Genomic DNA, 21,888 nt, shown 5'->3' on the forward strand with positions numbered 1-21,888 from the left:
TTAGATTTTTAAATTTTTTCTTTCTGAAACATGGTTTAGCCAGATCCCCCTTCGAGGGCTGAGCTTTGGCCAAATAGAGATGTTTAAAATTTAATTATTTTGATGTTACCAAATAGCAGAGACCTGCTTTCTTGGGGGAGGTACCGGGTATGAAATATAGTCCAACTGCAAACTTGGAGCCTATGATGACTCCTCTCTGCCTGGGCGGAAAGAACTTTTAAAATACAGACAAGAGGCAAAGGACCCCTGGGCCCAAACTACCCACTTCTAACCAGCCACTCGTAGGGAAGGAACTGAGGAAGGGAAGGGCAGTGCCAGGTGTCAAGCTCTGAGCTTGGAGTGTGTGTGTTACACATCCAGCCTGGGTGTCGCTACAGGGAGGGGCAGGGGGTGGGGAGCTCTGGGGTCAGGCAGACGGGGGTTGCAATCCTGGCTCCACCAGGGAAACGTCTTACCTCTCTGTGCCTCAGTTTCCTCGCCTGTAAAAGAGGATAACAAAAGAACCAGCTCATAAGGTGGTGGCAAGGATGACGTGAGGTGATATTTGCAAAGCAGTTAGAACAGTGCCTGGGTCATGATAAATAATCAATAATTATTATTCCCACGTTAGAGAGGAGGAATCAAGGCTTGCAGAGATCAGGCGAGTTGCCCAAGGTCACACAGCTAGCCGGTGGTGGAAATGGGTTTCAAGCCCGAATCCGCTTGGTCTAGAGCTAGTGGGCTTGCCCTCACCCTTTACTGCCAAGCAAAGGAAGGGGATTCCTGCTGAGTCTTGAGCTGAAGAGGCTGAGGGGGACCTTGCCTACCCTTTCCCATGCCCACAACCTAAGGGGGCCCAGAGAAAGAAGGTGAGTCCTAGGATTCAGGGATTATTTAAACACTGGCATTTAACCAGTGCTTCCTACTGCTTATATTCAGCAGGAATACAGCTTTCACTATGGGCCAGCTCTGTTCCAAGCGCTTTACATGTACCTCACTCATTTAGTTCTTATAATAATCGCCTGTGAGGTGGCTAGTTATTGTTATTAGTATTATTTTTCAATGAAAATCATTTATTATAAAACCACTGAAACTTTCCTTAAAAGGTCAAGCTTGCAATCACTTGAACGTGACAGAATTAAGAACGGTTTTCCCCACTCCCATCCTCAACCGCATATTTCATGGCACAAACAAAACTGGCTGGAGCCTTAGCCTCCCAACCTCCAGGTCAGCACTCCTGCGAGAAACACCATCCTAGTCCTGGGTCTGCCACCAGCAGTCATCTGGATAAGGGATTCTGGACTGGCCCCAGCCTTAAATGAAGCACCCCCAGGCCTACGCAGAATTTAGCAGCCATCTGGTCCAGAGCGCTCGCTCGATTTCCGAGGGTACGAAACTAGAAAGATGTTGCCACAATGAGGAGCGTCATAACATACTGGTAAAAGGGCGATTCGATGATGAAGATCCAAGACTCTGCATCCTGGGACCGCGTTGATCATGAGGAAGACCCTGAACCACATGTAGAAGGCGTCAGCATCTTGCCGTCCTGGCCAAACAATGCGGGTAGCATCCACAGCTCGACGTAAGTGACCTCTGGGTTGTGTCGCCTCTAATCTGTCTCAGACTTTGGGCGCGAACAAGCCCCATGAGCCAGAGGGGCACAGGGAGGAACATGGGCCCGTTTCTACAGATGAGGAAACTGAAGCACAGAGAGGTTAAGTAGCTTGCTCAAGGTCACACAGCTAGCACATGCTGGGATTTAAACCCAGGTCTGGCTCCAGAATCCATGCTCTTAACCATCATGTCAAATGTTTTATATTCAAAAACATTTAATTCTGCAGCTTGCCCCTCCCCCCTGCCCTCAGCACCCCATTGCTTTATCCTTTGCCACTTTTTCTTTTCTCTATAGACCTTGTCACCCTCTAACTTAACATACACTTTACTTATTGATTATGTCTATTGTTTATTGTCTCCCCACTATCCTTAATGAATATAAGTACCACTAGGAGCTTGTTTTGTGCACTAGAACAGGCACCTAGAACAGTGCCTACACACAGTAGGCACCAATAAATACCAAATAAATCATTAGATGAAGAAGCAAAGGGCTTACGGGGGTTGTGTTGTATCAAGTACATTAAGCAATTTGTTCAAGCACTCATTTGGTTGAGTGGTGAGACAGGACTCAAACCCAGATCTGACTTCAAAATGCTCTTCTTAATCATGGGTTTTCTTTTAAGCAATGATGTGTTTAACCATATATATATATATATATATATATATATATATATATATATATATATATATATATATATACATTTTTTTAAACCAACAAAACTCTGAGAGAAGTCATGTTGGGGCTTATTGTTTGCTGGCAAACATAGCTAACACCGAACTCGGCAGGTGCTGTTTTGAGAAACCAAAAAGCAGAAGCAAGTTTCATAAGCAGGGCTGGGTAGAGACTTTGAAAGTTGCTATGGGCCTAGAAGAATATGCCCCATATGTAATCAATATGAAAGCCACACTAAACCAATAGGAGTGTAAGGGAGGCCAACAAAATTTTCATTTGCCCTATAATAGGGCCTTTGATGCCTTTTTTAGAAATGTCAAAACTCTAACTTCTTTCAAAAAAACCTTATGTGTGTGTGCCCCTGCTGTGCTGGTGCACCAAGAGGCTGAGCTGGACTTGGGGATGACACAGTTCCTGCCCTCGGGGAACTCAGTCCGGTGGGGGCAACCAAAACGTAGTGCCCAGCGACTGTGGTGCGTGGTGTGTAGAAGCTTAAGGATGAGGCGCTCGGGAGCACAGGGGTTTGGGAGCTTCAGGGAAGTCACCCAGAAGAGGGAGGGGACATTGGAACTAGTTCCTCCCATGTTCCAAAGTCCCTGAGTTTCATCCATTTGGCAACCAGACATCAGCACCCCTTGTAAGGACCAGGGGTTGACAGGGTCAGGGCTACTCATCTCCATGAGGTCCTGCAGGAACACAAGGCCTGGGATGATGCTGGTTGTCACGACCCTGCTTCCTGTAGTCTCAGAACCAAGCCCCTCCTGAGAAACTAGCGCCCCCTCCAGGCAGCATTCCCTGAACACCACCTCCAGTCTCTGCTCTTAGAACAGCTGTCCTTCCATTAGGTCCATACTTTACAATCCACCCCGTGGGGCAGGGCTCTTTTCTCACCCACGCTGTAGCGCCCTGCGTCTTCCCTCTGCTGTGCCTGACTCGCAGCCTGCAGATGAGCATACTCCAGAGGTGTCCAGCTGAATGGGCTGTGCTTGTCCTTATTCAGCCCCAGAAGCATCGGTTAGTTCCCTAACAACTCACAATTGTCTAGCACTGGAGCTGTGTTCCTCGCTTTGCTGCTTTATCTCAACTCTCACGTCAACCCAGGCATGGAGGTGCTGGCATTACTTCCATTTCACAGATGAAGTGACAGAGGCCGAGAGAGGAATCAGGTACTGCCTGAGTCACACAGGTTACAAGGGGCAGTGCTGACCTTGACGGCAGGCTGCCGACTCTGGATCATCACAGTGTCTGTACCGCCTCCCACATGTGTAGGTGAGGGGCCTGAGGGCCTGAGGATGGGCCTGGAAGGGGCAGATGTGAGGATAACCTAGACATAGGTCCACTTCCTCAACTTAAGCTCCCTCTGGACCCAGAGTGTGGGCATATTCCTGTGAGGTCTTTCTGCTCCTATCCTTAGGTGGAGGTCCAGGCAGGCCCCTTGCCTCCACCCCCCAGCTCTCCTGGGACCCCAAGAGCTGATGTCCCGCAGGCTTGCCCTCCTATGGAGGTCCTGTGCTCCAGACCTTTCCTGACCCATCCTCCACCCCTGCAGGGATTCTCTGGCTTCCCAAGGTACTCACCCCACAGGAATGCCTTAAAGACAACTGTCCTTCTTCCCTAAGCCGGGCTTTCTGGAGACATGGCACTAAGACAAAGATGAGAATTTCAGTGGTGAATTTAGTAGGGCCTGTATCATCTTCTCCAAAGCCGACTTAAACCTTCTGATTAGAGCTCCTTCCTCCAGGACTCCTAATGCTCCTGTGCTGGTCTCCCTGTCCTCTTGCCATCTCTCCTCCTGGAGCCGTGGAAGCTCAGGAGGCTGCCTCAGCCGCAGCATAAGGGCTCAGCACTCTGCTCCCTGCCAGGCCCGAGGGGAGCAGCCTGTGTGAGCAGATTGCACCTTGGGATCAGCTCCTGTTGCTTCATGCACCAGGCCTCTAGGGACTACAGGACAGAGCTTAAGCTCTTCATGCTTCAAAACTGGGAGATTTCTGGCAACCTCGGGGAAGGACTTTATATTTTGTCTCCTGTTTTTCTCTAATAGCCAAGGGATGGAAAATGCAGAAAACCCTGTGCTCAGCAAAAACCTCCCTCTATAAGGAAATAGCAGGAAACCGTGTTCCAGGATGAACACGAGGCCAGCTTAGGTGTTTCTTGGAGCCTCTGGCTTGGTTCCATAATGCCTGATGGCCCAGCCCAGGCGAGCTGGCACCCCTGGAGCTTGGCAAGCCCACTTTGCTTTGTAAGCCCCCTGCCCTGGGCTGGTCAGGCCCTGGGGAAGGCACAGGCTTTCTCTGTGATTAACAGTTTTCTATTTAATACTGACTCCTCTTGTGCCCCTTCTTCCCTGCCCACTGGCTCATTTTTCATGGAAAAAACAACAGTTTCCATGATGAGCTCAGTGTACAGGCAGGAACTAAACCTGTCTGGGCCTTTTGCTTCCCCATTGGAGGGGTGCGGATTAAGTGACCTGTGGTTTTTGCTTGGAGCCAACATTCCATGATTCTATGGTTTTTCTCGCGGAGGAAAGCTTCTCTCTGTTCTTGCGTCTGCAGACTGTGACTGAGGGGGAAGGCTTCCAGGCAGAACCATCAAGTCCCCTCCTAGCTCACTGTGACTAATCCTGTCCTCTCCCCCACCTAGCAACAACACACACATACACACAGTGTATTAAGCAAGCATGCCTCTCATGAGTTGCCTTCTTTCTTTCATTCATCCACCCATCCATTCATCCATCCATCCATCCATCCATCCATTTATTCGCTTATTCATTCATTTGTTCCATGACTGTTCCTTAAGTGCCCACTGTGTCCTGAAGACACAGAGGTGATTGGATTCCCTCCCTGCCTTTGAACTCACAGACTGGTGGGGAAAGGGCACCATGTAGATCAGATAGGCAATGCTGAGTGAAAGGTCTAGTGCAGCAGTCTGGCAAGGGGTTGTGAGGAGAAGAAGTGGCCACAGCATACTGGTCATATCACCACCTCCTCAATTTATGCTTGCTCACACTGGACCCAGAGTGTAGGAATATGCCTGTGAGGTGCCCTAAACGCTTTGGAGATGATCTCTCTAATCCTGTGCCCAGGAGGGTTGGCCAAGGTTCAGGAAGAGCATGCAAGTGGGGAAGTTGGAACCAAACCCAGGACCCCTGAATGTTGTCAAGTTGGTGATTCTTATCTTGATGACAGCTAGCAAGACTCAGGACTCTGAAATAAGACAGCGTGAAAAAAAAGCACTCAGGCTTCATTGTAGAATATCCAGAGCCAGCGTTGTCATCTACTTCCACTTCCTCTTGGCAGGCAAGGAAACTGAGGCATAGATCCGACAAGTCATCTGCCTAATGTCCCCAGCTAGGAAGGGGCTGAGCTGGGAGAAGGCCCAGGTCTCCTGACTCCAGGCTGTTCTCCAACAGACTCTGGTTCCGCCACACTGCTGTAATTGCTTACACCCCACTTCCTAGAACTTTCCCTGGGAGGTCCCGAATCAGACTGGCTGGCCACAGCAAATGCTGCTGTGCTAGCAGAAGGGGTGAGCTCATCCCGTGAGGTGATGTGGCAGGATCGTGGTAGCCTGGGCTTCTGCTGCCATCTGAAATCATGGATGAAAATAGCTTGCCTGCGGTCTATTGATACCCAATACTCTATCATCAGATTGGGGAAGTCAATTAAAAGTGTCTGGTTTCCCCCCGGGGGCCTGGGAATTGCACGGAGGCCAGAGACCAGTGGCCAAAAGGAACAGGGCCGTAACTCCCCTTTTACAACACCAGAGCCAGAGACTGCAGGCTGCACCCAGCTGGTCTGCAGGAAGCAACAGGCAGCTTCCAGGGACTGGCAAAACCAGCTCTCCAGTCTGAAGAAAGGCTCAGACTCAGGTTGCAGGAACATCTGGCCCTCCTGGAATATGCACAGGAAACAGCTCAGGATGGGAGGACCCTGGGATTGCCCTGGAACTTCCTGTGGCCACTGGAGCAGAGGCCAGGAGACCAGGCTGGTATGAGTTGGGAGTCACTGTGGCTAGTTCCAAATGGGACCTCAGGGATACTGGTTAATGTTCAGACCAGGGCCGAGCTATGAGTGCCCAGGGGAATGCAAACTCCTCTCCTGTCACTTGTGAAACACAAGAATGTGTACCTCCTTCTCCTCTCCAGCTCGATGGTGACCTGGGCCAGCCAACAGGAGACAGACCAGGCTCTGCAAGCCCTACTCTGGCTGAAGTCAAACCGTGCCTCTTCCCCAAGACAGCCTGACTCTCTGTGGGCTGTAGGTCTGATGTAGCTCCACCTCATTACTCAGCCAGCTCCCCTTCCACCTTTTCCCCCATTGTCCTTCCTCTTTTCAGGCCCCCAGGTTCCAACTTGCCTTGGCTGGATGGTGAAAACTGTGAGAGCACAGGGGTAACATGCTGGGCCAGCGGTTTTCCGACTTGAGAATCCAACATCCGAATCATCTTTGAGGGCTTGTTAAAACAGAATGCTGGGCCCCATCCCAGAGTTTCTTGGGTCCTAAGAACATGCATTTTGAACAAATTCCCGAGTGATGCTGCTGCTGTGGGTCCAGGGACCACACTTTGAGAAACACTGTGCTGACCAATGACCAGATGAGGAAGGGAGCAGCCTTAGCTGACATAACCGGGGAAGGCCTCCCTGAGGAGGTGACCTTGAGCTGGAACTTGAAGGACAAGGAAGAGCCAGACATGCAAAGGTCTAGGGGTTCCTAAACTCTTCTGTGCCACGGGCACTGGGACAGTCCGGTGAAGCCTATGGACCCCTTCCCCAAATGATGTTTTTAAACACATAAAATGTATTACACAGGGTTACATAGGAAAACAATTAAATTGAAATCCACCTCAATCCATGGACCGCCCCCCCCCGCCGCCCCGGTTAAGAACCCCGAGAGGAGGAGTGCTTGGGGAAGAGCGAAGAGCAAGTGCAAAGACCCTGGGGTGGAAATAACTCGGCAGGTTGGAGCTCAGGTCAGGGGGCTGAGCATAAGAGGTGGAGGGGAGTAAAAGCAGGGGCCTGGGGCTGTGGCGTTGGCTTTCGCCTGTATTCCCAGCGTACTGGGAGACATCGGGGCTTTCAAACAGGGGAGAGTGGTGATCAGATTCCTGTTCTAAAAGATCACTTTGGCTGCTGGACGGAGAATGGGATGTTCGGGGGACAAGAGGGAAGGCAGGAGACCCACGAGGGGTGTTGCCAGCCCCTAGGTGATACACAGGACCTGGCTTTCACTCGGAGTACGCAGAGAGAGAGGAGCCTGCGGGAGTCAAGAGGGATTTGGGAGGCGTACTTGAGTGAAATGCCTGTGTGTTGGCCACAGGGCAGACGCAAGGGCGGACAGGGAATGGGGTTAGAGCCTAGTACTGACTGTTCCTAATTCACCAAGCGACCTTGGACCAATTGCTTCGCCTCCCCGGTCCTCAGGCCCTAGTGGGTAAAGGGAGGGGTGGAATAAACTCTAATTGCGAGTCTATAAGGGTTCAGTGCGGGATTGGCGAACCCTCTGGCGAAGAAGTGCTGTTTGCCCCCGGGGAGGGTGATGCCCGCGTTGGCGGCGCCCCTGTGGCTGCCCAGCCTGGCCTGCGGGCGGCTCTGCAGGCGGAGGGGGCGGCGGCCGCCGCGGCAGCCAGGTGGCGAAGCGACGAGGCGGCGAGGCGGCGAGGCGGCGAGGCGCCTCGGTCCGGCTGCCAGCGGCGGCTCGGCGTGGTCCAGCAGCGCCCGCCCAGGACAGCGAGAACCCGAGGGAGGCTCGGGCGGCCGCGCGGGGGCGAGGCTAGCGCCCTCCTCCTCCTCCGCCTCTGCCGCCGCCGCCGCCTCTTTCTCCTTCCATTCCTCCTGCTCCTCTGGGCAGAGCCTTTGGAAAAAAGGGAGCGGCAGAGGGGCAGAAGGCAGCTGGCCGGCTCCGCGCCGCCCACCCGGGCAGCGAGGGCTCAAGAGGAAAAACTGCCACCTCTCAGCCCCGGCTCCCACCCGCCCCCATCCCTCCTCGCTAAGTCCACGGCCCGACGCCTGGAGGAGGGGGCCCGCCCCACCCACGGGATGCCTGAAAGGGAAATGCTTCTTCCAACTTCACTGCCACAAGCCCCTCGTTCCCTCCCTCAGATCCTTGAATTGCAGCCTGGAGATTGCTTCTGGGAGGCTCGGTCACTTAATCTACAAACTTTATTGAAAAACCACTCCTTGCTGGCCCGGAGCTGGAGCCCTGGTTGCTACACAAATTAAGATCCAGTCCCTGCCCTGGAAGAACACCCGTCGAACGGTGGAGACAGAAATGTATAGTAACATGAATTGAGCACCCATTGTGTGCCAGGTTTTGAAGGTGGGTGGTATTATTGCCATTTACAGATGAGGAGACAAATACCATACATGGTGGACTAAACAGATGGGTGAAATTACATTTTCAAGACGGTATATAAAACCCTAAAGAAGTGAATCTCTTAGGATATATAGATCTCTCTTACAAAGCCCACCAGAATGGCTACAATTAAAAAGACTGAAAATATCAAGCATTGTCAGGGATGAGGAGCCACTGGAACTTTCATACACCACTGGTAGGAGTGTAAATTGGTACAAACATTTTGGAAAATGTTTGGCAGTTGTCCATTAAAGCTAAACCTGCAAAATTCCCAATGATGCAACAATTCCTCTCCCAACTGCACTGAGTGCTTATATCCATCAAAAGGCATGTTCAAGAATGTTTATAGATGCTTTATTCATGTGTAATAGCCCCAGAATGGAAACAATCCAAATTTCCAGCAACAAGAAAAAGGGTGAATAAATTGTGGTATAGGCACATGGTGGAATATTATGCAGCAATGAAAAAGAATGACCTAATGCTGCAGACAACAACACAGATGGGTCGCACGGATAATATTCAGTGCAAAAAGTACGTACCGTTTAATTCCATTTACATGAAGTTTCGGGACAGGAAAACTAAGGTGATAGAGGCCAGAATAGTGGCTCCCTTAAGAGGTTACTGACTTAGGGGGACACAGGGAATCTTTGTGAGGGCTGGAAATATTCTAAATCTTGATCTGGGCAATGGTTACACCAGTGTAAACATGTGCAAAAACTAATCAAATTCCACACTAAAGATGTGTGCACTTTACTTTTTGAAAGTTATATCTCAATTCAAACAAAGCGAAACAAAGAGCTCCTGCCTATCAATAAGGAAAAGCTAGGAAACACAAAGTCTGACAGGTAAAGGATACAAATTGGTAATTCACAGAAAGAGAAGTCCTAAGAGCTAACAAGTATTTCAAAAGATGCTCAGTCTCATTAGTAATAAGATGGATATGCATTGAAACATGATATCACTCGACACCCATCAGAATGGAAAAGATTAGCAAAGTGGACGGGTACTCAGCGTTGGCCGGATGTGGGGAGGCGGGGGCCGGAGCACTGCTGGAGGGCAGGCAGGTAACTAGTTGGCTCAGGCAGTGCAGAAGCAGTGAAGCCAGCAGCCCTGGGTGATGCGAAGTAAGTGCATACCTTGGGACCCGGAGATCCAACTCAGTGCTTGTGCAGATTGGCAAGGGGACTGGAAGGATGACATGTTCACCGCGACATTATTTATGGAAGTTCTGCCTTGGGCGCAACCTTGGTGTTCATCAGAGGGAGGGATAAGTAAGGTGGTAGGGACACACTATGAATGCTGCGTGGTAGTTAGAAGCAACAAACTTCTAACTGCAGAGTAGGCATAATGGAGCTCACAAAATAAGATCAAGTGAAACAAGTAAGAAACAACTAGATTTACAGTATAGCACTATGTACATAAGTTTACTGCCCCCTGACCGCACACATGACAGCTCTGAGCATTTTATGAGGATATGTTCATAGTTAAGGGAATATGTTGAATATCAGAGTGGGTGCTTAAGGGAGAGTGAGAGTAAAGATTGGGAATGAAGGAGAAAAATAAAATAGAATATGAGCCAGCCATTCTACTTCGAGAGAGAAATGAAAGTATATGTCCACACAAAGTTTTCTATATACATGTTCACAGAAGCTTTATTTGTAATAGCCAAAAACTGGGAACAACTCCAATGTCCATCAACAGATAAATGGATGAACAAATTGTACTATAACCATACAGTAGAATGCTACTCAACAATTAAAGAGGAAAAACCATTGATACACACAACAATATGGATGACTTGCAAAATAATTATGCTGAATGACAAAATCCAGACAGTATGATTCCATTTATGTACATTTCTAGAAAACACAAGCTAATCTATAATGACAGAAAGCAGATGAGTGGTTGCCCCCAGAGTTGGGGATAGGAGGAGGGGAGAGGTGGGAGGGAGAGATTACCAAAGGGCACAAAGAAACTTGTGGCTTGTGGGGGTGATGAATTTGTTCATTACCTGGATCACGGTGATGGTTCTTCGGGTGTATGAACATGCCAAAGCTCATCAAACTGCACACTTTAAATATTATTCTATGTCAATTAAAGCTATAAAAAAGAAATAAAATAAGAAGGGGCTTTGCATTAACTAATGGTGATCATATACCTTGAGCTAAAGGACATAATTAACCCAACTCTCTGTGCTTGAAATTAAAAACTAAAAACAACAACAACAACAAAAAATACAAATAAAGCAAAAAATAGAGCTTAGATGGTTAAATTATTTGCCCAGGCCTCACAGCTGGGATGCTGACTCCTAGACTATAACCATTATACTCTGTGGCTCAGGGCTTGTACTAGTATGAGGTACTCTACAGGCACCACACTCACCCAACCTTTAGGGGTCACCTCTGGGAAAGGAACCACACACTCAGAGATGGGGTGCAAGGCCCTGACCTCTAGGCCCTCCCCATCCAGTTGGGGAGAGAGACTCTTGGACAGATGGTCACAATGCTGGGTAAAGTCAGGGAAGGCTTCCTGTAGGAGGTGACGCTTGCGTTCCAATAAGCGCTTGGCCCAGAGTAAACACTCACTGAATGTTATCTATTTATTTTTACTATTCCCCATGGTTTTAGAGAGAGGAGAGTGGAAAGGAAGATGGCATTCCAGACAGAGGGAAGTGCACCATCCAAGGCAGGTGAGCATGTTGGGGAGTCACAGATGATTTGGTTTAGCTGTGACTGGGGGGTGGGGCAAAGTACCAGAGAAGTCTTTTCAGGGCTGGTTGACATCCCCCTGAAAGTGAGCCTCCCATAGGACATGCGGGCATGGGATAGTTCAGGGCCGGGTGTGATGGAGGGGTCAGAGAACACTGGGTGGCTCCCCCAACTATGTAGTTTGGCCTGGAGCTTTGCATGGTTGACCAGGAATCTCAAGAGTAACTTTGGTAGCTGCCCCCCTCCTCAGCCCTGTGCAATCTAATCTGCGGGCGGCTTTAATCCATCAAGAAGGGGTGTCCTCACTGAGTCTCTTGCCTGCCTGACACATAGTAGGAAATCAACAAATGTTAGGTCCCGCTCCTGCCTCCTTCCTTTCCCTGGATGCTTGCAGACTGTGCCCAATACCTACCCTTGGGGCCACTGCCCATACAAGGCCTTGACAGAAAGTGGGCAGGCTGGGCCAGGTGGACCCTGAGTCTAGAAAGGGTCAGGCAAAGGCTATAGGGACCAGTAGGCTGTCGGCCGGGTGGAGAGGGGGGGCTGTTCCTGAATCTCTGCCATGAAAAAGGCCCATTGTGGGGTCTTTGGGGGAGAACATATTTATTTTGTTTCCTGAGCTGTGTGAACAGTGCACTGTGCTGCCTGGGTTGGGAGGGCTCTGTGTGGCTAGGGAGGGATTACATCCCCCTCCTGGGTGGTGTGTTATGAAAAGGCCTCATTCAGCCAGGCCCGGCTGCCCACCAGCAGCCCAGGCTCCTGCGCTGTCCCTGGGGGCGGCCTGCTTTCCCGCCCTCTCTCCCTGAGGTGCAGGCTTGGGGCTGCGTGTGGACGTGAGCGTGACAGGCAACCAGTACAGGCCCAGTCCCCGAGGGGCTGCGGCTCACCTTCAGGTAGAGTCCGTCAGCTGCACACTTCAGGGACTGGGGCTCAGACACAAGAGCCGTTTGGTCCCTGTCTCGACCTGAGATGTTACGTACCTTTGAGGGAGGTTTCACGTCCAGTCACAGAGATTTGCTGAAGGAGGCCTTCGCCACACAACTTTAAATCCGTGTTCGTTGCTGGGCCACGTTGCCAAGGGGGCCTCTGAATGTTTGTATAATTTCTGTGATTATTTTGTGAATAGCACGATTATGTTGCATTATGTTTGGGGTATGTGTGTGTGTGTGTGTAAAGAGTGTTAATTTGTTCACAGGAAATGTTTTTAACACAACTCAATTTTTGTAACCCTGTTTGGCATTTCTTTATCTTTCGATACCCTGGGAGCCTCAGTCCCTGGAAGTGGATCTGGATGGTCTGGACCTCTGAGGGCCCTTGGCAAAGACGGCGTGCATCCTGAGCACGTCTGGACATGAGGGGTGAGGTGAGCAGGCAGGGTGCCTGAGTCCCCGGCAGCCATGGGAGCCGTGTGTGGAAGGGCTGCCTCTTGGCCAGCCAGCCCCGTGAATAGGCAGGGAGGGCAGGAAGGGGGTCCTTCTGTGAAATTGGCTGGCTCCCCAGGTGATCAGGCCCCTGGTGGGGAACGTGAAGTTCAAGTCCTTGCGGGGCCATTCTCGCCCTCTCCCGCTGTGCTGGGCTCCCAGGCCGAGCATGGGTCGCCCCTCACTGGATGTGCTCCCCACCCCACTCAGACCCCCACCCCACTTCTCTACTGCCTTTCTGGGCTCACACCATCCACCTGGCTCCACTAACAGAACCCTTCTCGCTCAAAGTTTAAGGGGCAGAACCCAGAACCCCCAGCTGCCGTGGGGTCTTATCTCAGTGAGAGGGTAGCTCTCTGTCACTATCCTGCCTATTGGACTGGCCCTCTGCCTTCTAGCTCCAGTTCTGTCTGTGCCTCACTGAGTGACCTTGGGAGGTCACTGAGCCTTGGTCTTCCCATCTGCACAAGGGGGAATTGCACTGGTTGGTCGCTGAGGGCCCTTGAAGCTCCAATTTCCTGTGAGTCTAGAAATCTGGATGCAGGTTATCTGTGGTCAGACTGAAAATATCTTTACATGGGTACCTGGGACGTCATGCCTGGATCCTAGCCACTCTGTGTGCCCCAACACTGCCCCAAAGTGCGTTTCTCCTGGGCATTTGCATCTATGCTCTTGGGGAGGTTAAAGATGTTTGACTAACATACAGCCCCCTTCATCCCTCCCCCTCTTTGCAAACAATCATAGAGGAGGACTTGATACTGGCATTTGGAGCAGAAGTGGGTGGTGGGGAAATGAGGCTAAGGAGGGAGGGAGTTAGGAGTGGGCTGCACTAGAGGGGTCACTGCTCTACTCTGGGGAGCCCTGAGCTCCCAGCTGCCTATTCTAAACTAAGGTCTGATTTCAGCTTATGGCCCATTGTGCCACTGGAGAGGCTCCCCTCCCAGAGGAGTAAGAGGGCCAATTGCTCTCCAGCAAGACTTCCTGATCGGGAGGCATCTCTGTGTGCCAGGGTGGCCCTGCACGTGCTCTTGGCCTTGGTCTTGTACTCAAGGGTGAAAAGAAGGTGAGTGGAGCATCTGGCCGGGCATAGCTTAAATGCCTGAGGGATGCATATACCAGCAACTCTGGCTGAGATGTGACATTACCCCGAGCTTGCAGGACAAGGATCTGGCTTCCCTGAAACATGACCTAGTCATCCCAGAGTAAGCTGGGATGTTCTCAAAGGATGAAGGATGGATTCATGGACAGATGGATGGATAAAATTAAACTGATTTGAGAGAAGAATATCTAATGACTTTCCGTAGAGGATTCTCTTATTTAACAGGAGAAGAAAACTAAATTTTATCTCAATGTTTTGAGCCTGATGAACTAAGAGAATAAGTCTGGAAGGGAGGGCTGCTGGTTAGGGTGGTGGAAAAGAGATGGATGTTTGGCATGGAGTATAGTGGGGGTCAGGCAAGGATGGCTTGATCTGAGACCTGTTGAGTTTGAAGCAACAGAAGGAGAGCCAAGTGGAACAAGGGATACTTGTCAAGATGGGGATGTAGATTTGGAAGCTTCATACATAGAGATGATAGCAGAGGTTCTATGAAGGAGTCAGTCCTCAAAGGAGAGACATTACGGCAAAATATGAAGAATGAGGAACCTTAGGAAGCTTGAGTCAATATTGCTTGGTTTATAAATGGGCAAACTGGGCTCCAGAATTTGTCATTCATTCACCTGGCCATCCATCCATCCATCCATCCATCCGTCCATCCATCTATCCATCCCACTCAACAAATGTATTTATGCAGTAGCTATAATGTACAAGGCAATATTCCTGAAAATGTTCATGGTTAAGGGACTGACAAGGGATAGTCAGCAAGGGGACAGTGGAGAGAGAAGCGTCTGGGAACCAAGGGAGGAGGATGTTTCCGGAAAGCCAATAACATCCAATCTTGTGGAGCTCAAAGAGCAGGAAAGCTAAGGAAAACAATTTGGATTTGCTCTCTGGTGGATCCTGGGAGAGAATTTTGGTGAACTGTTGGCAAGGGGGAGTCATGAATGAAGGGGCTAAGGAGGGATTGTCTATGCTTCTGGAAGATGGACAGGAATAGTTTTTGTCTCTAGCTTCTGCACCGTGCTTTTCAGTGGTGAAGCATTCTGTGCAACCAGCACATTCACCAATTACAGACATATTGCCTGAAATGTCTAAATAGGATTCCATCAGGACGGAGTCCCCTGAAATAGAGCAGATGCTCTATCACCTACCATCTAGTCATTTACTAGTGATAGCATGTGCTTTGGGAAAAACCCCGTGCCAGATGTCAGAAGACCTGGTTTCTATTCCTGGCTCTGACACCAACCAACTGGATTACCTTGGCCAGATCATTCAATAAGAGCTGTTTATCCATACACCAATGAGGTTACTTCCCACTCCTTATCTGGTATTGTTGTTCACTTTGGACTCCCCTCAAATATACTACCTTGCAAATTGTGGCTGTTAAATAAATACATTTGTTGTGTGGATGGATGGAAGGATAGACGGGTAGGTGGATGAGCTACAAATTCTGGAGCTCAGTTTGCACATCTATAAACCAAGGGACATCAATTCAAGCTTCCTAAGATTCCTTCCATCTCCAATCATCTATGACTATGCTTTTTTTTTTTTCAATCACAAGCAGAATTCTTCCAAAGTTGCTTAGAGCTAGCATACCTGGGCCAATTAAGCTTTTGAAGACCCTTCCATTTAATCTCCTTGAGGTTAGAGACTGGGCCATCTATTGTCACAGCTCCAAAGCCTTTCTTCTATGATCAGAGGTAGGATCTTAGAAGACTGATACTAAGCTTTCATTGGAGGAAAAATAAATCACTTTCAACTATACTCTGATTCTCTAGAGACACATTTAAAGATATGTAGCATGTGGTTCTCATGGTAGAAAATATGCCATAGTGTTTGCCAGCTACTCCGAGATTGTTCTTGATGACAGGACATGTCCCTGTAGCCAGTTTCTGGTGAGACATCTGCATGTGGCTTTGCAGTTTCAGGATGTCCCTACATCCGTCAGCCAATCAACAGAGAATCTGGGAGCATCAGCACAGAGTCTCAGTCACAGTGTAAAAGGTAAGCTGACAGCTTGGAAAGCATCCAGAGGCGAGTGGCCAGGAGGGTGAAGGGTCTGGAAATGACTGAAAATGAGGAGTGGTTAAAAGAACTAGGGGTATTATCCAGAAGAGGAGATGACCTGGTAGCTGCTGCGAATGGTGTAGTCCAAGCTAACTTGGACTAAAGTTGATACTTTCTTCTCTGCACGGGCCTCTTGAGAACAAACCTGTGACTAGTGGATGGAAGTTACGGGGAGGCTGATTTCAGCTCATTCGAAGAACTTCAGAAGATTTGTTTCCACCGAGTTATAAGAATATCGAGTTGACGGCCCTGGGAAACAGACAGTGGGTGACAATTGCCAAGGATGGAGGAAAGACCAGGTGACTTTGGAGGTCTCTTTCAGTGTGGAGATTCCAGGATGCTAAAGAAGTTAGAACTGGAGTAAAGAGAAAGCTGTTTGCTTTGTCAGTTTAGAAACCATCTGCTGCTCTTCGCTGTGCTTCGTCCCATTCCCAGCTGATCTCCTCTAAACACAGTTCTCTATTCAGCAGTTCTGGTCTCCCATCTGAAATGATTATAAACCTCTCTACTCTCTCTTTAAAAAAAAAAAAAAAAGGATCTTTTTCTTTTCCAAATAAAGAGCTTAGGAGGTCTCAGCAAGACTGTACCTACATGGAGAAACCCCATAAGAAATAATTAAATAATTAAGTAAACAAACAAACAATAAACCTCCAAGCCAAAATTATATAGCAGTGAAGGCCACACCCCACCCCCAAATTCAGGTTGTCCGGCTGTCCAGAACACAGAGCTTTGTCTGTCTTCAGCATCTCTTCAGGGATGATGGATTTGCCTGACCCAAGATTGGACCTCTTAAATTCAGTTCTGGGCACGGGTAGGTGGGAAACCCTCTGAAGCTCACACCCCCTGAAGGTGGATAGAGAGGGAGAAACTCTGTCTCCACGGCAACTAGGGGTCCCAAGCATAAACAATCTTTTTTTTTTCACCTGGAGCCAAGTCTTCGAAAAGTGATTCAGCCTGAGGTTTGCACACCGGGGGCCTGCTATATGGTGGTGTTGATGTCAGTAGAGCCTCTGATGGAGAGATTTTCTTGGAATTATTCAGAGTATGGCTCACAAAATAGAAATTAATCTATCAGCTGCAAGGCCTAAAATAAAAACTGATTCACAACCACTTTATTTGTGACAACACCACTGCCAACTAGAAGTAGCCCTTGGCTCCCCGACCCAGGATTCAATTGGAATTTTGTTCACAGTAGCATAAACGTCCAAGCCAGAATGGCTCTTCAGGATGATTCAACCCCCTTATTTTACAGATGAGGTTTTGTTTGAAGCTTAGTTCCAAGCAGGATCGGCATCCAACAGGAAAGCATTAACATTTTCCAGAAGCAGCCCTTGCCTCCCAGCTGAAGGCTACTTTAACGCAAAAGTCCAAGTCTTGTTTCAATTAGCTCGGGTGCTCTGGGCACAATTACTAGAAAATGGGTGAGTGAGGGGGAGACCCCAGGTAAAAAAGCCTTGGTGACGTGTCGACGGTCACCAGCTGAGCCCTCACTTGTGTGGTTGGTGATGGAGGGAGCAGCTCGTTCTAGGTGGCAGCTACCGGTCATCGGGGGCCACTATGGGAGAGGCACCTGCGGGACAGGGCGCAGGTAGAGGTGGCAGCTTCTGTCTCCACCAAGCTGGGTACCAGATGCAAGGGCGCCGCCTACTGGCCGAGGACATCGAGGGGCTCTCTGCATCCACTGTGGGCAAAGAAACTGTCCCGAGCTAAATGTGCTGGGCTGCTTCTCCAGGGCTCTGACCTGTTTGGAGAGGAGCCTTTTCTCCAGCTGCGTCCCCAGCACCCTCCCCCCTCCACCAACCTTGGCTTCTCCACCTGCTGCATCTCACAGGCGAACTAGGTTCCACCACACTGACCAGGTGTCGCAGAGGAGGGGCTCCAGTTCCCTGGGTGAGGGGCTCTCTATGAACTCACAGAAGACCCTGCCTGCATGGGTTTCTCTTCTGCCTGTGTGTGTGTGTGTGTGTGTGTGTGTGTGTGTGTGTGTGTGTGTTTGAGGGAAGGGAAGACGGAGTGAGGGACATTGTGCTGTGCTGACCATGCAGGTCTGTTCTGAAGCCCAGAGGAAAAAATTAGTACAAAGTAAAAGAAAGAAAATTTTGGCATTTCCAAGAATACTTAAATAATTGCTGCTATTCTGGCCTTCAGATTGGTGGTGTGTCTGAGTAATAGTTCTGGCCTGAGTCCTTTATACCACACTGTGTCCCAGAGGGCAGGCTGGCTCTGTTGTGTCTGTAAGGATGTTCCCAGGGTGTGTGGTGCTCTGGGGGACTCCACGGCGACACAAAGGAGCCAAACACTGGGCTATAAGGAGAGATGGTGAAGATGGCGTTTTGCTGTTGAGGGACACTCCTCGGAGCTCACAATTCCTAGCATTTCAGACATGTAGAGGCTTCTACGGGGCCTCTTCAGTTCCACTCCAGGCCCCTCCTCCATGGAGAAGGTGGGCTCCATGCCTGCATCCCTTCTGGGTCAGAAGACACCTACCGGGCTGCCTCGGGGCCACTCGGACCCCAGAATCCTCCCCAGTCATCCCCGCTCTGCCACCCCGGCCCCCGCCCCAGTCCCGGGTGCATCCTCAGGGCCGTCACCTGCCAGAGGTCCAGCAGGTGCCTCCTCTTTCAGCTCCTGCCCTTAAGAGGGGGCTTATAATCCGTCCATCCTCCACCCCCTCCCTGGAATGCCCTGAAAGGCTCCGCATCAGCATCCAGACACAACATCCTTGTCCATTTCCACTCCCTTCTTCCCGGCTTGGACGCTAATCACCAATCTCCCAGGCCAGAAAAATCCTCGCTCAGGTAGTACTACTCCTAGATCTTTCCAGACTCACACCTGGATGGAAGCTTTGGAGTTTAAGAGCCAAACATTATGTTAATTTATTCTGTGGTTCCCCCAGGATGTTTCACCTTGGAGTAATGCTGGGTTGGTGTCTCCCTATCCAAGTGGGGAAGAGTCACATTTTAAGGCAAAATTGGGGGGAGGGAATTCAAAACAGTTCCTACTACCCATTTCATCTTGTCCCCGCTGCCTTGCTCTCACCCCATGGCTTATCCCTCTTCTGGGTGGGGCTGTGTCACCTCAGATGGCAGCTCCTTCTAGTGATGGCTGCAGGGAGGAAAGGCCGGGACACGTGTCTCTTCGGGTTGCTGTGGAAGGAGCCCATGGCCCTGAAGGTGTGTCCTGGGTTCCCAGAGCCTGAGCTTTGGTCCTGGGCTCCCACCCACGGACCCTGCTGAAATTCTGGGCTGCAGAGCAAAGGGTTCAAACCCATGGCTTTGGCATTTGTATCTGGGGTTCCCACCCCCTAGCCATGCCACCTTAGGGAAAGACTTAATTCCCCTAGCCTTAGTTTTCTCATCTGTAAAATGGGGTTAGCAGTACAATCCACAGTCCCTTTTCTGAAATCCTTGGGGTCAGATATGCTCCAGAATTCAGAATTTTTCAGCTTCAATCATGTAACTTGGTGTATCCACTCTATAGGACATAACACCCACTGGGGTCTGAAAGCACCTTGTAATCAAACACATTAGTGTTTCTGCCACAGAACTTTTGAGCAGTCACACTACATAAAATAAAGACCATAAATTGTCTTGTGTCTGTTCAGTTCAAATTTTGTTACCAAACAATTTTTTAAAAAATTCTTGTTCAATTTTCAGAGCCTTGAAGGGTTGTGGTTACAGATAAGGGTCAGGCTACCCTGTGTCTCTGTAGATAATGGCATGCAGCACAAAGAGGTAAAAAAAATGTGCATGGTTTGATGCCAGACCAAACACAGCTGTGAACCTTGGGATAAGACAAGTCTCCTGAGAAGGCCAAGGGTGATGGGTGGGGAGAATCATTCTGGAGCAGCTGTGCCGTTACCCAAGTGTGTGGACAATTGGTTCGAACTCCAGAGATCTTGAGCCTCAGCCATCACAGACCCCTGAGCCTTTCCAGGCATCTGATCAGTCCTCCTCCTGAGCTGAATCTTTCTCTGGTGGGTCCTCGGTGAAGACCACTGCCATATTGGTGGCGGTGACCAGTAGGACCAGAAGGACCACCACCTAATCGTCCTCAGGCCTGGGATCCCCAACCATTATGGGTTGCTGCCTCCGACGGCTGCAGCTGCTCTCCACCTGCGTGGCCTTCTCCCTGGGGGCCAGCGTGGGCACCTGGCAGGGGCCCATAGGTAACTGGTCCATGTTCATCTGGTGCTTCTGCTTCGTCGTGACCCTCATCACCCTCATAGTCGAGTTATGTGAGCTCGAGGATCACTTCCCCTTCTCCTGGGACAACTTTCTCATCACCTGCAACTGCTACTCTGCCCTCCTCTGCCTCTCAGCCTCCATCATCTACCCCACCACCTACATTCAGTTCTTGCCCGACAGCCGCTACCGGGACCGCGCTGTCACCTCCACTGCATTCTCCTGCCTCGCTTTTGTGGCTTATGCCATGGAAGTGGCCTGGACTAGGGCCCAGCCCAACGTGATCACAGGCTATATGGCCACCGTGCCAGGCCTGCTCAAGGGGCTGGAGACCACCGTGGCCTGTGTCATCTTCGTCTTCATCAGCAGTCCCTACCTGTACCTGCAGCAGCCGGCCCTGGTGTGGTGCGTGGCCGTGTACTCCATCTGCTTCCTCCTGTCATCTGTGGCCCTCCTGCTGAACCTGGGCAAGTGTGACAACAGGCTGCCCGTCCCCTTCCCCATTTTCCAGGTTGTGCTCACCCTGCTCTCCGTCCTCCTCTACGCCACTGCTCTGGTCCTCTGGCCGCTCTACCAGTTCAACCAGAAGTTCGGCGGCCAGCCCCAGAGGTCCAGCGACGTGAGCTGCAGCGATAGACTCACCTCCTTGGTGTGTACCTGGAACCAACGACTGGCTGTGGCCAGTCTGACAGCCATCAACCTGCTGATTTATGTGACTGACCTGGTGTTCTCGGCCCATCTGGATTTTGTCAGGGGCTGAGGCTTTGCCCAGGGGCTCCTGATTCCTCTTCTCACCTGAAGTTCGTTTCCAAGCCCTGACGTCCTCTGACGTGCTCTTCCTGGCTCCCCTCTCTCCCTTCTCACATCCTTCCCCATTCATCTCGCTCTCTTTTCTGTTTCCTCCCCTCCTTCCGCTCTGTCTCCTTCCTGTTTTGTGTGGTTGCCCAGATCCTGTTTTGCCTCTTTCTCTTGCTGCTCTCATCTTTTCTACATTTTCTGCTTTGGGGCCCCTTCTGGTCATCTTTGTTTTCTCGTCTCCCGTGTCCTGACCGCCTGTTCCCCTTTTCCTTCTTCTGACCCATCGGGACCCTGAGCTTCTTCCTCCTCTGCTCACCGCCCCCCTCCCACCTCCTAAGGTGCTGACTCCACATCACACAGCCCTCTGTGCAGCTGTTCACACCCCGGGCCTCCGGAGGGACCTCACAGCCAAAGCATGCCTGTGCCCCTGGCGGCGCCTTCGTTGGTGTGTGTATATGGGTTTGGGGTGTGCTGGTGAGTAGGTAGGGATTGGGCCTCACTTCCTCCCAGTGGAGGGGGGTGTACAATGCACCTCCCCTTTATTTAAAAAAAAAAAAAATCTCTGGAGGGCAATAATTTCCGGCAGTCAGGAGGCTTAAAGCAGAGACCCTGGGTCCCTAGGCCCCAGCTGGTGCTCAGCCCTGCCCGACACTGGCTCCAGAATTTTTCCCGGCTTACTAAAACCCGCCTCCTAGAGGTCACCTTAAAGGACGCAGGGGCTGAATGCCTTCCATCTGAACTACTCTCTGGGGGATCAAAATAGGAGCTGGCAAAAAACTGCACGGTCTTGAAGACAACTGTCTGCAGTGTTTGTGAGGGGCAGCGATGTGGCCCTCCTGCCTCAGAGTTCAAAACAGCACGTCCTGCCTGTGCGGGGAGAAGAACATGGACACTGCCGGCCTTAAAGCCGATGTTAGCCTGGAATTTTTTTTCTTTTTTTTTTCTGGTCAGGAGGGCAAAAATTACTGGATGGCCCTGTTCTTTTTTTTTTCTAA

The 21,888-nt window shown here is 50.4% G+C and overlaps 1 protein-coding gene across 1 annotated transcript; it reads left to right on the forward strand.

Annotated features, from left to right (window-relative positions):
• The first annotated feature begins 1,433 nt into the window (after positions 1–1,433).
• On the forward strand, positions 1,434–20,855 carry LOC118889805 (myeloid-associated differentiation marker-like). The gene is given in 4 exon segments (XM_036841978.1): positions 1,434–1,561; positions 6,602–6,656; positions 7,686–7,991; positions 19,905–20,855. Coding segments are annotated over 4 exon segments (1,440 nt in total).
• The last annotated feature ends 1,033 nt before the right edge of the window (positions 20,856–21,888 follow it).

This window comes from Balaenoptera musculus, chromosome 2, assembly GCF_009873245.2.
Source record: "Balaenoptera musculus isolate JJ_BM4_2016_0621 chromosome 2, mBalMus1.pri.v3, whole genome shotgun sequence".
NCBI classification, from domain to species: Eukaryota; Metazoa; Chordata; class Mammalia; order Artiodactyla; family Balaenopteridae; genus Balaenoptera; species Balaenoptera musculus.